The following is a 15,644-nucleotide window of genomic DNA, read 5'->3' on the forward strand; positions in this document are numbered from 1 at the left end:
CTCCAACTCCTTTATCCCTTCAGTCCATTCATTCCCAAAAATCTATCAACCTCTGTCTTGAATGTTCTCAATGACTGAGCATCCACAGCTCTCTGGGTAGAGAATTCCCAAAATTCACATCCGTTTGAGTGAAGAAATTTCTCCTCATCTCAGTCCTAAATGGCTGACCCTTTATTTTAAGACTGTGACCCCGTGTTCTAGAGTCTCCAGCCAAGGGAAATATTTCCTCAGTGTCTACCCTGTCAAGCCCCTTAAGAATTTTATATATTTCAATTAGATCACCTCTTAATCGCTTAAACTCCAGGGAATATAGACCTAGTCTACGCAGTTCCTCTTCACAGGATAATCCTCTCATTCTGGGAACCAATCCAGTGAACCTTTGTTGCACTCCCTCCAGTGCAAGTATGTCCTTCCTAAGATAAAGAAACCAAAACTGCACACAATATTCTAGGTGTGGCCCTGTATAACTGTAATAAGACTTCTTTACTCTTGCATTTCAATCCCTTTGTAACAAACGTTAACATACCATTTCCCTTCCTAATTGTTTGCTGTACCTGCATGTTAACTTTTTGTGATTCATGTATGACACCCAGGTCCCTCCGAATACAAACCTTTCCCAGTCTCCCACCATTCAAAAAAAATTCTGTTTTTTTATTTTTCCTACCAAAGTGGATAATTTCACACTTTGCCATATTGTATTCCATCTGCTATGTTCTTGTCCACTCACCCAGCCTCTTTGTGTCCTCCTCACCGCTTAGGTTCACACCTAACTTTATATTGTCAGCAATCTTGGATATGCTACACTCATTTAAGTCATTAATATGGATTGTTAATAGCTTCGGCCCAAGTACTGATCCTTGCGATACCCTGCTAGTTACAGCCTGCTAACCCAAAAATGTCCTGTTTTTTCTGACTCTCTATTTTCTGTCCATTAAGCAATCCTCAACCCATGCTGATATATTATCCCCAATCCCATGAGTCCTAACTTTGTGCAATAACCTCTTATGGCACCTTATCAAATGCATTTTTGAAAATCCTATATCTACTGGTTTCCCCTTTATCCATCTTACTAGTTACATCCTCAAAAAACTTGTAACAGATTTGTCAAACACAGTTTCTCATTCATAAATCCGTGTTGACTCTATTTAATCATATTACATATGTTAAAAACAAGTCAACAGCTCCAAGCTAGGTGTAAGAGTGGGAACATTTAAACTTTTTAAACAGTGATGCTTATAATTAGGACCATTTACCCTTCCTACCTCCAGAATTTGTGCCTCTTTCTTAACAGCACATTCTTAAAAGGTTGTGTCTTTCAGCTCCAAGAACATAATGAAATCCAACAACTTTAACCCCATCAATCAAACAAATCCAGGGTTATAGAATCATAGAATTTCACCGAAGGAGGCCATTTTGCCCATCGTGCTTGTGCAATCCCTTTGAACTAGCTATCCAATTAGTCCCATGCATATAATTACATTTTATGTGGGATAATGTTCTTGTCCATTAATTGGAGCATCCTCTGGCTTACAATCAGCAGCACCAATAAAAGTTGACTATAGCAGTCAATTCATTCTGGGTTCCTCTGACCTGGAGCGGGATATTTACGAACAGTTGCCTTTCTGCAAACTTCCCTTGCCGACAGCAATTAACCTCAGACTATTCGATAACAATTGGGCTTTGTCATCTTCAAGGGATAGGGCAGGTTAGCACAGCTGAACTTGAGCAGTGGTATAATACATTGTGTTACAAGGTATAAAGCCCCTGTCATTATATAACATATCTTAACTATTCGGCAATGGTACAGGTCTGCTACTGTAATAAAAGATAGACATCTGACCATTAGCTCATTATTCCTCTAACCTTCTCTAACTTACCAATGACCTCTAGGTACTGTTGGATGACTGAGTTGGGGTCAGGGCCCATGAATATGTAGAAGTCAAGAATCCCTCCAATAGTTCTCCAGGTCAGGGCAGGAGCAGGCTGGAGAACCACATCTGCATCAGGAAGAAAGATTTTTAATGACCTTCTTGTTAATTAATTGCTTTTGAAGCTTGCTTCTTGTCTCCTTCATTTCTCAGTCCAGTCGCTTGTTTAACATCCTAAAGCCATGTAGGAACGGCACTCTGCCTCCTTTTTTATGACAGTTAGGTTTTCCATTTCCTGATCTAGGCACACATTAATCATAGTCCAGTTTTTCCCATGTCTCTCTGAACTGACCAAAGTGGGTATAAGAGAGCTGCCTGAGGTAATGGTCCCTCTAATCATTCCCTTCTCTCTCCCTATGAGTGAATACTGGCTTCTGCTCTTCTCTATAGTGAAGTGCTTAGGACCTTCAGGCACTTCAGCTTCACAATCAAACCCTGAAGCCCACTGAAATTGGTCTATTTGTAAACCCTAGCCATGAGGCACCCATAATGCAAACCAAGTACAAAACACCTCAACACCAAAACCCAAACCATTACCCAACACCTCAACACCAAAACATTACCCAAAGGTTGTGGGTTCAATTCCAACTCCAGGGATAAAATTTAGGCTGATGCTCCAGCACAGTACTGAGAGAATGTGATGCAACACAAAAAAAGGCTGTGAAGGTAAGAGTTTGCCTATTGTAAACAATAATAACCTGCAGTATCTGGTAAAAGGTGTGAAAAGTAATAAGATGATGAACTGTAGATTCTCATCAAACACCTCATCATAAACATCTCACTCAACTGGATGAGAAATCGGCCTGGTTATAGATGGAGTCAATTGGCTTTCCCAGGATGCTTTGCTTCTTCCCAGGAGCCTTTCTGCTTACCCATTGCATTGCTGTTGAGGAGGAAAACACCATGTGATGTCCCATCTGGCTCCAGCGACAGGTAAAATGGGTGGACTCCATAGAGGTTAACAAACTCCTACAGCACAAGAAGCAGTATTCAGAACAAAGATTCACATCAAACACCAGAAGCAGTTCTGGCTCATGGGGCTCATGTTTTTATGTCGTGGAGTTGGTCAACGTAGGCCAGGGTGTTCATTAGGGGTAACTCAGTATCTATATAACAACAACTTGCATTTATATAGCACTTTTAACCTAGTCCCAAGCCAGATTGCAGAAGTGATCATCAAACAAAATTAAACAGCGAGCCACATAAAGATTTAACAAGGCAGAACAACATAAGCTTGGTCAAATATGTAGGTTTTAAGGAGAATCCTAAAGAAGGAGTGAGAGGCAGAGAAGTTTAGGGAGGGAATACCAGAACCTCAGTGTATTCACACCTAATCTGTACTAATGCTTTGTCTTTCAACACACCATTAACATATTGTTTGCCTTTTCTCCGTGACCTTTTGGTCAGCTATGTGGCCTGGTCCAATCTGCACCTTCTCCTTTGTTATCTCTTGCCCCACCCCCACCTCACTTGTTTATAATCTGTGACTTTTCTAATATTTGTCAGTTCCGAAGAAGGGTCACTGACCCGAAACGTTAACTCTGCTTCTCTTTCCACAGATGCTGCCAGACCTACTGAGTGATTCCAGCATTTCTTGTTTTTGTACCAGAACCTATGACCTTGGCAGCTGAAGGCCAGAGATCGCAGAGGGTTGTACGGCCTGGAAGAGGTTACAGTGGCATTCTGTGTCAATCATTATTTGGGCTCCCCCACCAACTCAGTGAAGCTTCTGCCCTGGGCACTCATGGGACATCCAGTCCTCGAAGGTCCCACCTTTGATCTCTGGCCAGGTTTGAACTAGCTGATCTCAACCAGGATATTAGGGAGGACACCAGGATTAGTCTCAGTTCCATTGACCCAAGTACAAAAAGAAGCCCATCAGGTTTCCTGCTCGTAATCATTGTCTTACAAAACCTGGCTAAAAGTGAACATGTGCAGACATTCAGGGGAAGAAACAAGATGAAGCTTTGCTGTGAAACCTTCCAGAGTGGACTAGCCTCCCAGCATTTGCTGTCTAAACTCACACACGAAGAGTGACCACTTGGATGAAGTACCAAGTGCCTGTGGAACTGTATCCTGGGAATCCAGTTGGAATGTTCATGTGTGTGGACAGAGTCAGAACAGAACTCAGCTCAGCAGCAATGTCCCCATTGTCAAATAGCAGCGGAAACTCACTGATAGCGTGCCCAGCCGGAGTCAGGAGAACGTTACAGATGAGACTTTCCAACTGGGATCAGTGGGCAACAGGAGGAACCCGAGCCAATTACCCTCCTCCTTAACTCACTAGCACTGAAGCCGATTTTGGACCCCCTCCCCCAGCCCCTGCATATCAGGAAACTCACCACAGGCCTGAGATAAAGCCTGAGAAATACCAGCTACTCACTGAGTAACCTCACAGAGCCACACCAGACCGTGCTGAGCCATCTGATCTCAGCTGGGGTGACGGGGGTGACAATCAGAACATTACAATAAGGCTCAGCTGAAAATTTCAACACATAGGGCGGCACAGTGGCGCAGTGGTTAGCACCGCAGCCTCACAGCTCCAGGGACCCGGGTTCGATTCTGGGTGCTGCCTGTGCGGAGTTTGCAAGTTCTCCCTGTGTCTGCGTGGGTTTCCTCCGGGTGCTCCGGTTTCCTCCCACATGCCAAAGACTTGCAGGTTGATAGGTTAATTGGCCATTATAAATCGCCCCTAGTATAGGTAGGTGGTAGGGAAATATATAGGGACAGGTGGGGATGCGGTAGGAATGTAGGATTAGTATAAATGGGTGGTTGATGGTCGGCACAGACTCGGTGGGCCGAAGGGCCTGTTTCAGTGCTGTATCTCTAAAACAAAAAACAAAACAAAACATAAATTGATAGATCTTTGTTCGGGTACAGAACCAAGACGGGGAGATAGAGTTGAGGTACAGATCAGCCATGATCTAATTGAATAGCAGATCAGGCTCGAAGGGGCTGAATACTGAATAGCCTCCTCCTGTTCCTATGTTCCCAGCAGCGATGCTGCCACTGTTGAATAACCAACTGACACTCATACCTCAGCGATGAAGAATGGCACTTGGCTGGAGTATGGGAGAAAGCTGGCACCTACGGAACTGTATCGCAGCACGAGTCTTCAGGGGAAATAAAATGTGTTATAGTGTGGCTTATACAGTCGTTTTAACACATCCCATTAATTATCCAGTAATGGTGCAGAAATCCAGTTAATGCTTCAACATCCATAAGCAGAGTAACTTACTTGGGAGGGTTAATTGATATCTTCAAAGTGATTAGATCTCAGATGGTCTAAATTAATGTTTATTTTTAAGTTAACACTAATTAACAGCAACTGGCTGAGAGCCATGTGAATGAAAGGCTCTGGTGATAGTGCAGATCTGCCTTTACTTAATAAAACTGCAAGTGTTACCAAACTGAAACCCGAACAAAAATGCTCCTTTGTTAGAGAGACACAGCTAAGAGAACTGTGCTCACACAAGATTGATGGTGTGCAGCCCTTCAAAGATTAGGTAGGTCTCTGACTGCGGAGCTTCCTCCACCCTGAACCCCTCCCTCATGTCACGTGGAATGTTCTGTACAAATGTATAGGGTTGCCAACTCTAGTTGAATTATTCCTGGAGATTTCAGCTCACGACTTCCTGCCTCAAACCACACTGTCCCCACACTCCAACCATTGGTTCCCCGACATGTCCATCCTCAAATCCCACCCCCCCACCCCCCCTTCCTACGCCTATTGGAAAGTGAACAGTCTTTATCTCATTCGATGATTATAAACTGTCAGTCAAACAAGCTATTTCACATCATCTCCAATATCTTTTGAAACAATATGAAAATAAACACAATGGCATTTCTCCTGAATGTTGCTTGCAGTAGGGTTCAGAGGATTAACTGTTAATTCCTGGAGACTTCCTAGGTTTCAATAATACTCCAGGGTAATGCTGGAGCGTTGGCAACCCAATCCCCACCTGTGTAGTCTGGCTGAGCTGTAGCTGAGGGGAAAAAAATGGCTGCCTGTGTTGCCAATGGCAACCAGGACAGAGTCACCAGGAGAAAAATATGGTGGAGCGTGTTGCCAATGGCAACTAGGACAGAATTCTCCCTCAACTAACACTAACACAAAATTGTTTCTGGATACCGTACCCTAGGTATGCTGTCACGAGCCCAGAAGGTCAGAGTGTTCCACTGGACACTGTGCAGGAAACCGGCCCGGTGTTCCCCAAGGCCATAGAGATGGGCTGAAGGCAGTAAGGTTGACACCTGCAGGAACTGGTCTGCAAAGAAGAGAGGAGCCACAGTCGTGTTCAACCTGTTAAAAAACAGAGGTGAGAGGGTTCAGCAGCCCCTGCAGTTCATAATTAACGTATATTGGAACCTACCGCCTCCAATCGATGGAGGTGGCACAATGCAGCAGGCATGTAACGGCTCCACATGCTGAGACAGTGCACGTCCAGGAGCACTGGGCCACAGTAACTGCTCACGTGCCGCATTTCTCGTCCTACGTTGGGGGTGAAAACAGAGAGGCAGACGGGACAAGTGGGGGCAACGGGTACATGGAATTAAGATGCAGAATAACGGTGGTCTGATTGAATAGTAGAGCAGGCTCGAGGGGCTGAATAACCTCCTCCTGTTCCTACATTCCAATATTGCTGAAACGCAAGGGGTCACTGTTGGGGGTACCTGATCATCAAATCACTTAGCAGTAGAGGGCTGCCAATCCGTAACCAGCATTCCCTCCCTGGCCTGCAGGAACCTAAAGTGACAAAATAAACTTAAATTGGAGGAGAAGTTATGCTAAAACTTTTAAATCACATGTTGGGCAACAGCTGGAGTATTGTGTCGAATTCTGGGCAACACACTTCAGGAAGAATGTCAAGGCCTTGGAGAGGTTACAGATATTTACTAGAATGGTCCCAGGGATGAGACACATCAGTTATGTGGAGAGACTGGAAAAGCTGGGACTGTTCTCCTTAGAGCAGAGAAGGTTAAGGGGAGATGTTCAAAAATATGAGTGTTTTTGATAAGAGTCGATAGGGAGAAACTGTTTCCACTGGCAGGACAGAGGCAATTGGCAAAAGAACTGTGGGGGGGGGGTGGGGGGGGGCGAGATTGGGAGGAATTTTTTTTGCGCAGTGAGTTGTGGTGATCTGGAATGTACTTTCTGAAAGGGCAGTGGAAGCAGATTTAATATTAACTTTCAAGGGGAATTCGATAAATATCTGAAGAGGTAAAAATGGCAGGGCTGTGGGGAAAAAGCTGTAGTGAGTGGGACTATTTGGATAGTTCTTTCAAAGAGCCAGCACAGACACGATGGACTGAATGGCCTCCTTCTGTTCTCTATGATTCTATGAATTTCCAGAATATTCCAGAAGCCATTTCCAATTCAAAGTAATTTAAGGTATTTACGCTCCCCCTTGGTTCCTCTCCAATCTCAAACACCACTTATATGACTGCCTCACCAAGGGTTCTCTGTCAATGTTGCAGTGATTGGAGCTACTGGACATTCGCCTCACACACACAGCGAGATCGAAAAACAAAGAAAAGATTTCTTTATATGTCCTCCCATCCCCAAGCCCATTTAGAAAGATCTGGGGGATAGAAATCTTTGAAAAACATACAACACTGTCCCTGTGGATCTCCTCTTCACAATCATGCCGAATGGATCCTCGGAATATTCCACGGTGTACAAGGGACTCTTGGCTTTCTGCGTTGCCTTGGGAACCTCAATCGGGACCTCATACCGCAGATTTGAGGAATCGTTTATCTAAATCATGTCACAGAAAGAGAAGAGTCGATATAAAGTATCTGACTGCGTTACGCTAGTTTTGAGAGACCAGCGATGTAACAAAAAGTGTGCCAAAGCTCTCCATGAGAGACTGGCTGAGAACATTCACCCGATTTCTGTGCAGTGCAATGAAGTCATTACTCATTCTCTGTTTCAGTCCGTGCATTTTATTAGCCAGCTATCACACTATTGGCACCAGGCAAACTACACACAACTTGATATGTTTATTAGTGGGTCAAAATTGGAGATAATAGGAGGAGCTACTCGACAAAACCCACCCCAAAAAACTTATTTTTCAGAGTCAACATGTAAATTTAAATTTGAAGAAAGGTTGGTCTGGTCGTTATTGCTGTTTGTGGGAGCTTGCTGTGCATAAATTGGCTGCCACGTTTCCTGCAACAATGACAAGACTTCAAAAAGTAGTGCATTAGACGTAAAGCTTCGGTATGTCCTGAAGCCATGAAGGGCGCTATATAAATGCAAGTCTTTTTTTTTTACTACACTAATAATCCAGAGAACGTGGGTTCAAATCCTGCCATGGTAGTTTAAGAATTTGCATTCAATTTTTAAAAATCTGGAACTAATAAAGCTAGTGTCAGTAGTAGTGACCATGAAGCTGTTGAATTGTTGTAAAAACCCAACTGGTTCATTAATGTCCTTTAAGGAAAGGAAACCTGCTGTCCTTACCCAGTCTGGGCCTATCTGTGACTCCAGTCTCACACCAACGTGGCTGACTCTTAACTGCCCTCTGAACTGGCCCAGCAATGGCACTCAGTCGTATCAAACCCTTGCAAAAAGAAAGAATGAACTTGCATTTCTATAGCACCTTTCCCGAGCTCAGGATGTCCCAAACGGCTTTACAGCCAATGAGGTACTTTTGAAGTGTAGTCACTGTTGCAATGAGTAACAAATGTGGTGTAACAGTTTAAGAGGAAGGTTCACTACCACCTTCTTCCACCACCAGGAGGGGTAATAAATGTTGGCCTTGCCAGGTCACGAGAATTAAAATTTAAACCTAGACAAAAGGAACCCTTTTCAGCTTAGATGGAAATTCCTTACCTTGACGTGAAGTCTGTGGTCAGCCTCAAACATTACATTCAGTTGGAGCTTCCAAACATCCCACGGGTAGTAGGTTTTATTCTTTCGTATCAGCTCTCCCACCTCGCCCAGCTCTGTAGGTGTCCGGTTTCTCAAGATGTAACTTGGAAAGGTTGGTGGGTAGAAGCACCATGGCACCCCAGCCGGATCCGGGGATAACTGGATAAAACAGCAGGCGCGCTGTTCGCACAACTCCCGGGTGACCACTCGGTCCCTTTCAGGGTAACAGTCAAACCTGTGCCATTCCAGGATTGAGGAGCAGATGTCTGGACCTGTTAGTCCATCCCCTTGGCCATTCTGTGATAGCGCATTGCGCAACCCCATCTCTGGAACCTCTGCCCGCCTGCTGGCCAATTGCTGGACTGTCTGCCCTCTGTGCCAGGAGCCTGTTAGGCCGAGAAGAATCATGGTGGGTATCAGCATCCACAGGTACCAGCAAGGACGGGTGCTGCACTGGTTAATCCTCATATTTCCTTTGGCCAATTGCCGAGATTCCACCCGCTCTTCATCCTCTGAGGGATCCAGCAGGAATTCCTTCCAGCAAGGCATCTCAATGACACTGAAATAATTAGAAAGAATATAACTTACTTTGTTTTCTTTGCAATTTCTCCCCCAACTCACTGACTCCTGCCTGAGGGAGAGGTCTGTGAGCATGAACTCTCCAATACTGTGCCCATGTGTCCATTCACCACAGAGATGTTAACGTAGGTCAAAACCCAGGTCAGCCAATGACTACACGCGTGCATGCACACGTGAATACACACAAACACACGCACACACAAAATGCATGCACACATGTACACATATATACACACCCATACATGTGAATACATGTGCACACATATGCACGTGCTCACACACAAACACACACACCAATGAACTCATATGTGCATACACATTTTACGCGCATGCATACATTCACACCTTGCAGCAGGAGTTACTACAGAGGGGTCAGGAGCAGGAACCCTGGCTGATTTCCCTCTCACCCTGCTCTAGTGACCCATCCACCGACCTGCCGAAGATCTGATTGCTCAAAGAGGGCGGATCCTAGGACCCTGTAGACACTGCCATACCCCGCCCCTGCTGCCTGAGGGGAGGGCAGGTACTGGTGAGTGCATCTGACTGAGCCGAGCAAACACTCAAAGACTCTAATGTGACTCAACGATCACCAATCCAGCACTTCCTTTGTAACCACTGTCTCTTCACAACAAGGGGCTTAGGAGGAAACCATGCCTTTTGTGAGAATGATTCCTCTGATGAGTAACTCTGAGTTGTTCATTATCAGTTTTGCCCATGAGATTGGGTAACACTGTTGCCTCTGAGTCAGAACATCATGGGGTCAAGTCCCACTCTAGAGACTTCAGCACAAAATCTAGGTTGACATTCTTAACTAGGCAGTTTCAGGTATTGTCTCTCAGATGAGGTGTTAAACCAAGGCCCCATCTGCCCTCAGGTGGATGTCAAAGTTCCCATGGCCCTATTTCAAAGGAGAGCAGGGTTGTTTTCTCTGGTGGCCTGGTTAATATTTATCTCATATTTAATATTTATCCGAACTGGAAAACTGTATCAACTTTGCTTCCAATTTCCACCCTTCTCTCACCTTTACATGGTCCATCTCTGACACTTCCCTTCCCTTCCTCGACTTCTCTGTCTCCATCTCTGGGGATAGGTTGTCTACTAATATCCATTATAAGCCCACCGACTCCCACAGCTACCTCGACTACACTTCTTCACACCCTACCTCCTGTAAGGACTCCATTCCATTCTCCCAGTTTCTCCGTCTTCGACACATCTGCTCTGATGATGCTACCTTCCATGACGGTGCTTCTGGTATGATCTCCTTTTTCCTCAACCGAGGATTCCCTCCCAGTGTTGTTGACAGGGCCCTCAACCGTGTCCGGCCCATTTCCCGTACCTCTGCCCTCAACCCTTCCCCTCCCTCCCAGAACCGTGACAGGGTTCCCCTTGTCCTCACTTTCCACCCCATCAGCCTCCATATCCAAAGGATCATCCTCCGCCATTTCCGCCACCTCCAGCGTGATGCCACTACCAAATGCATCTTCCCCACCCTTCCCCTGTCAGCATTCCGAAGGGATCGTTCCCTCCGCGACACCCTGGTCCACTCCTCCATTACCCCCACTACCTCGTCCCCATCCCAGGGCACCTTCCCCTGCAATCGCAGGAGGTGTAATACCTGCCCATTTACCTCCTCTCTCCTCACTATCCCAGGCCCCAAACACTCCTTTCAGGTAAAGCAGCGATTTACTTGTACTTCTTTCAATGTAGTGTACTGTATTCGCTGCTCACAGTGTGGTCTCCTCTACATTGGAGAGACCAAGCGCAGACTGGGTGACCGCTTTGCGGAACATCTCCGCTCAGTCCGCAAGCAGGACCCTGAGCTTCCGGTTGCTTCCCATTTCAACACTCCCCCCTGCTCTCATGCTCACATCTCTGTCCTGGGATTGCTGCAGTGTTCCAGTGAACATCAACGCAAGCTCGAGGAACAGCATCTCATCTACCGATTAGGCACACTACAGCCTGCCGGACTGAACATTGAGTTCAATAATTTCAGAGCATGACAGCCCCCCATTTTACTTTCATTTTTGTTGTTTTTTCTCTTTTCTTCTTTTTTTCTTTTTTACATATTTTACAACCTTTTTTTTGCATTTATTTCATTTCATCTTAGTTTGTTCAGTTTGCTTACCCACTGTTTTTTTTTCATGTTTGCACTTGCTGCTGTTCAATATTCAGTCCGTTAACACCTATTCTGTACTAATGCTTTGTCTTTCAACACACCATTAACATATTGTTTGCCTTTGCTCCATGACCTTTTGGTCAGCTATGTGGCCTTGTCCAATCTGCACCTTCTCCTTTGTTATCTCTTGCCCCACCCCCATCTCACTTGCTTATAACCTGTGACATTTTTAATATTTGTCAGTTCCGAAGAAGGGTCCCTGACCCGAAACGTTAACTCTGCTTCTCTTTCCACAGGTGCTGCCAGACCTGCTGAGTGATTCCAGCATTTCTTGTTTTTATTTCAGATTTCCAGCATCCGCAGTATTTTGCTTTTATTTTAATATTTATCTCATTGCTGTTTGTGGGATCTTGCTGTTTGCAAATTGGCTGCTGTGTTTCTTACAACAATGGCAACACTTTAATAAAAAGTATTTCATTGGCTGTAAAACACTTTGGATTCCTGAAGTTGTGAAAGGTACTATATTAATGCAAGTTCTTCCTGTCTGAGATGTCATATTTCTGCTCTTATTGCCACAATGATCAAACTGTCTGGTCTCCCTCATGGTGCAGTGTCTGGTTTGTTTGTTTGTTTGTTCCGCTGGGTGTGTGATTAAAGTAAATCAGTCATAAGTAAATAAAGTAAATTGTCAGGAGGTGTTTCTTGTCCTGGACAAAAGCGGACCTCTGGAACAGGCTTCCAGCTCATGTGGCAGATGCTAATTCACTGAATTCCTTCAAGTGAGAGTAGGACCTGTTTCTGGTTGTAGTGGAGACCACCAGATAGGTTGCTGGTAACATTAATCGGGGCCAGAGTGATCTTGTGGACTAGTTTCCATCACCTAAGGGTATCGGAGAGGAATCTGCCTGATTTTACTTCACCTGCACCGCCCCCCCCCCACCCCCCACACAATTGCCCTGGATTTCTCACCTTGTCCAGGAGATTGCATGGCTTTGGGTGGGTAATGTGTTTATGTATCATGATGCATCACAAAATGTATGGGTCAGTTTATACGTACAAATATCCTGTATCAATGTCAGAATGACAGAGACACAAACCAGTAATAACGGAACAAGACCTTACGCTATTTTAATGATGCTCAATCCTCCTCTGAAATTTCCCCTCTCAACCAGAGCTGCATTAAGTGGGGCCCTGGGCACCAAGAATATTCTGGACCCTCCTCTCCCACGCGCAACATCTCCCCTCCTCCCTTCCCCCATTAATTCTTTAAAGCACAAACATGTAGTTAAACGCATGAAAGAAAGACAGACTTGCATTTATATGGCGCCTTTCTCGACCTCAGGGCATCCCAAAATACTTTACAGCCAATGAAATACTTTCGAAGTGTAGGCATTGTTGGAATGTATGAAATGTGGCAGGCAATTTGCACACAGCAATCTCCCATAAGCAGCAATGCGATGATGAGCAGAGAGTCTGTTTTATGGTGATGCTGACTGAGGGATATAAACATTGTCCCAGGACACCAGGGAGAACGTCCCTGCTCTTCCTCCAAATACTGCAGTGGGATCTTCCACATCACCAACCAATGAATTCAAGAGGAAGTTGGATGACTACCTGAGAGAAATAGACTTGTAGGGCTATGGGGATTGAGCCAGGGAGTGGGACTGACTGCACAGCTCTGTGGAGAGCTAGCGTCGACTCGATGGGCCAAACGGCCTCCTTCTGTGCTGTAAATGACTTTAGAACCTGGGAGGGCAGACAGGGCCTTGGTTTAACTTCTCATTTGAAAATCAGGCATGTTGAAAGAATCAGGTAGGTTTTTTACATTAATAAGGAGAATTATGTAGCAATGTATGAGGCTTAAATGAAAATGTTTAAGTTGCACAGAGCCCTTCACGATATTTGATGGGGATGCCTAGGATGAAGGCCAACAGACCTGTGTATTAATCCACCCTTTCCTCTTAAACTTGTGCCCTACCTTCTTCCCACTGCGTAGGAATCATATCTCGTCTCTCCATCTTCTTCTCTAGTTTGTTTTCCCCCAACACTGAGGAACTCTTCACTGCCCTCGGTCATTCTACAATCTGGAGATTTTTCAAAGACCCAAATTTGCTGTCTCCCCCACCTCAATCATCCAGTTCCATCAACTCCTTCCTCTCTGACAGTTTTTCCCCTCAAAACATAGTGTTGTCAAATTTTAAAAAAATTAGTCGATGAGTCAGAGATGAGTCACATGTTCGACAGAATGAACAGGTCATTAACAGCTGCTCACAGACTTGGCTGATTGGAGAGAAAGTGGGAAGTGACCTGAAACTGAAGATAGGCATGGGACAGTGATACTCTCACAAACGAGAACTGAAACGATGTCATTAATGTGCAGTGAACTGGAAAATGGGAGAACATCTCACAAAGGTTATATACAAAGCGTACAGTATGTCAAGGATATGGAGACAGACTCCGATACTGGGTGTCGCCGGATCATAGAATAGCATAGGTATGCAGTCAGTAGACCCTAGCTGTCACCCTCACAGACCCCAGCTATACTGCAGCCTGATCGTCCTCACACAGACCCCAGCTATACTGCAGCCTGATCACTGTCAGACAGACCCCAGCTATACTGCAGCATGATCACTGTCAGACAGACCCCAGCTATACTGCAGCATGATCACTGTCAGACAGACCCCAGCTATACTGCAGCCTGAATTGGAAGCTCAGGAGTTTACAATTAATTTTGAAATGGAAAGTTACACCTCACCAATTGATTTTGATATGCAGGAGAGTTTTTCACACATTAGGGGTCATACTATTGGACATATAGGTTTGTGTTATCAAGGGTTATGAAGCTAAGGCAGGTAAATGGAATTGAGGTGCAGATCAACCATCATCTAGCTGAATGGCAGAGCAGGCTTGAGAGGCTGAATGGCCTGCTCCTGCTTCTATACTGATCAGCCGTCTCACAGATTTGACTCTAGTAGTTGTGTCAAACAAAGAAAGTAGGGGAGATATTGAAGGAGTTAATAGTTTAGATAGAGAGAAATTATTTCCTCTGGTGACAGAGTCCAGAACAAAGGGGCAGAACCTTCAAATTAGAGCTCGGCCATTCAGGAGTGATGTTGGGAAACACTTGTTCACACAAAGGGCAGCGTAAAAAAAAACTTTTGTTTCATGGGATGTGGGTGTCCCAAATTGCCCTTGAGAAAGGTGGTGGTGAGCTGCCTTCTTGAACCTCTACAGTCCATTGGGTGCAGGTACACCCACAGTGCTGTTAGGAAGGGAGTTCCAGGATTTTGACCCAGTGACAGTGAAGGAATGGCGATATATTTCCAAGACAGGATGGTGTGTGGCTTGGAGGGGAACTTGCAGGTTGCTGTGTTCCCATGCATCTGCTGCCCTTGTCCTTCTAGGTTTTAGAGGTCACGGGTTTGGAAAGTGTGAAGGAGCCTTGGTGATTTGCTGCAATGCATCTTGTGTATGGTACACATTACTGTCACTGTGCATCTGTGGTGGAGGGAGTGAATGTTTAAGGTGGGGTGCCAATCAAGTGGGCTGCTTTGTCCTGGATGCTGTTGAGCTTCTTGAGTGTTGTTGGAGCTGCACCTATCCAGGTAAGTGAAGAGTATTCCATCACACTCCTGACTTGTGCCTTGTAGATGGTGGACAGGCTTTGGGGGGACAGGAGGTGAGTTACTTGCTGCAGAATTCCCAACCTCTGACCTGCTCTTGTAGCCAGTATTTATGTGGCTGGTCCAGTTCAGTTCTGGTCAATGGTAACCCCCAGGATGTTGATAGTGGGGAATTCAGCGATGGTAATGCCATTGAATGTCAAGGGGAGATGGTTAGATTCTCTCTGGAAGGAGATGGTTATTGTGTGGCGCGGACGTTACTTGCCATTTATCAGCCCAAGCCTTGCTGCATATGGACACGGACTAGAAGTCTCTACCCAGAAAAGCTGTTGGAGGCTGGGGTCAATTGAAAATTTCAAAATTGTGATTGATAGATTTTTATCAGGTAAGGTTGTTAAGAGGAATCAAGGCAGATACTATAGTTAAGATACTGATCAACTATGATCTAACTGAATGGCAGAACAAGCTCGAGGGGTTGAATGACCCACTCCTGTGAAACATTTTGGTGGGTATTGATAATA

General features: G+C 45.1%; 1 protein-coding gene across 5 annotated transcripts in view; it reads right to left on the reverse strand.

Moving 5' to 3' along the window:
* The window catches only part of gaa2 (alpha glucosidase 2), a 44,442-nt gene that overhangs the window by 20,593 nt on the left and 8,205 nt on the right, over positions 1-15,644 (reverse strand). For all 5 annotated transcript variants that reach the window (XM_068055887.1, XM_068055886.1, XM_068055888.1 and 2 more), the window contains 5 exons: positions 8,767-9,364; positions 7,541-7,686; positions 6,066-6,231; positions 2,801-2,897; positions 1,878-1,997 (listed from right to left, as the gene is read on the reverse strand). In XM_068055887.1, the coding sequence (XP_067911988.1) occupies positions 1,878-1,997; positions 2,801-2,897; positions 6,066-6,231; positions 7,541-7,686; positions 8,767-9,354 (1,117 nt within the window). In that variant the 5' untranslated portion in view covers positions 9,355-9,364. The remainder of the gene's footprint in view (positions 1-1,877; positions 1,998-2,800; positions 2,898-6,065; positions 6,232-7,540; positions 7,687-8,766; positions 9,365-15,644) is intronic.

Source organism: Heterodontus francisci, chromosome 24 (assembly GCF_036365525.1).
Source record: "Heterodontus francisci isolate sHetFra1 chromosome 24, sHetFra1.hap1, whole genome shotgun sequence".
Taxonomy (NCBI): Eukaryota; Metazoa; Chordata; class Chondrichthyes; order Heterodontiformes; family Heterodontidae; genus Heterodontus; species Heterodontus francisci.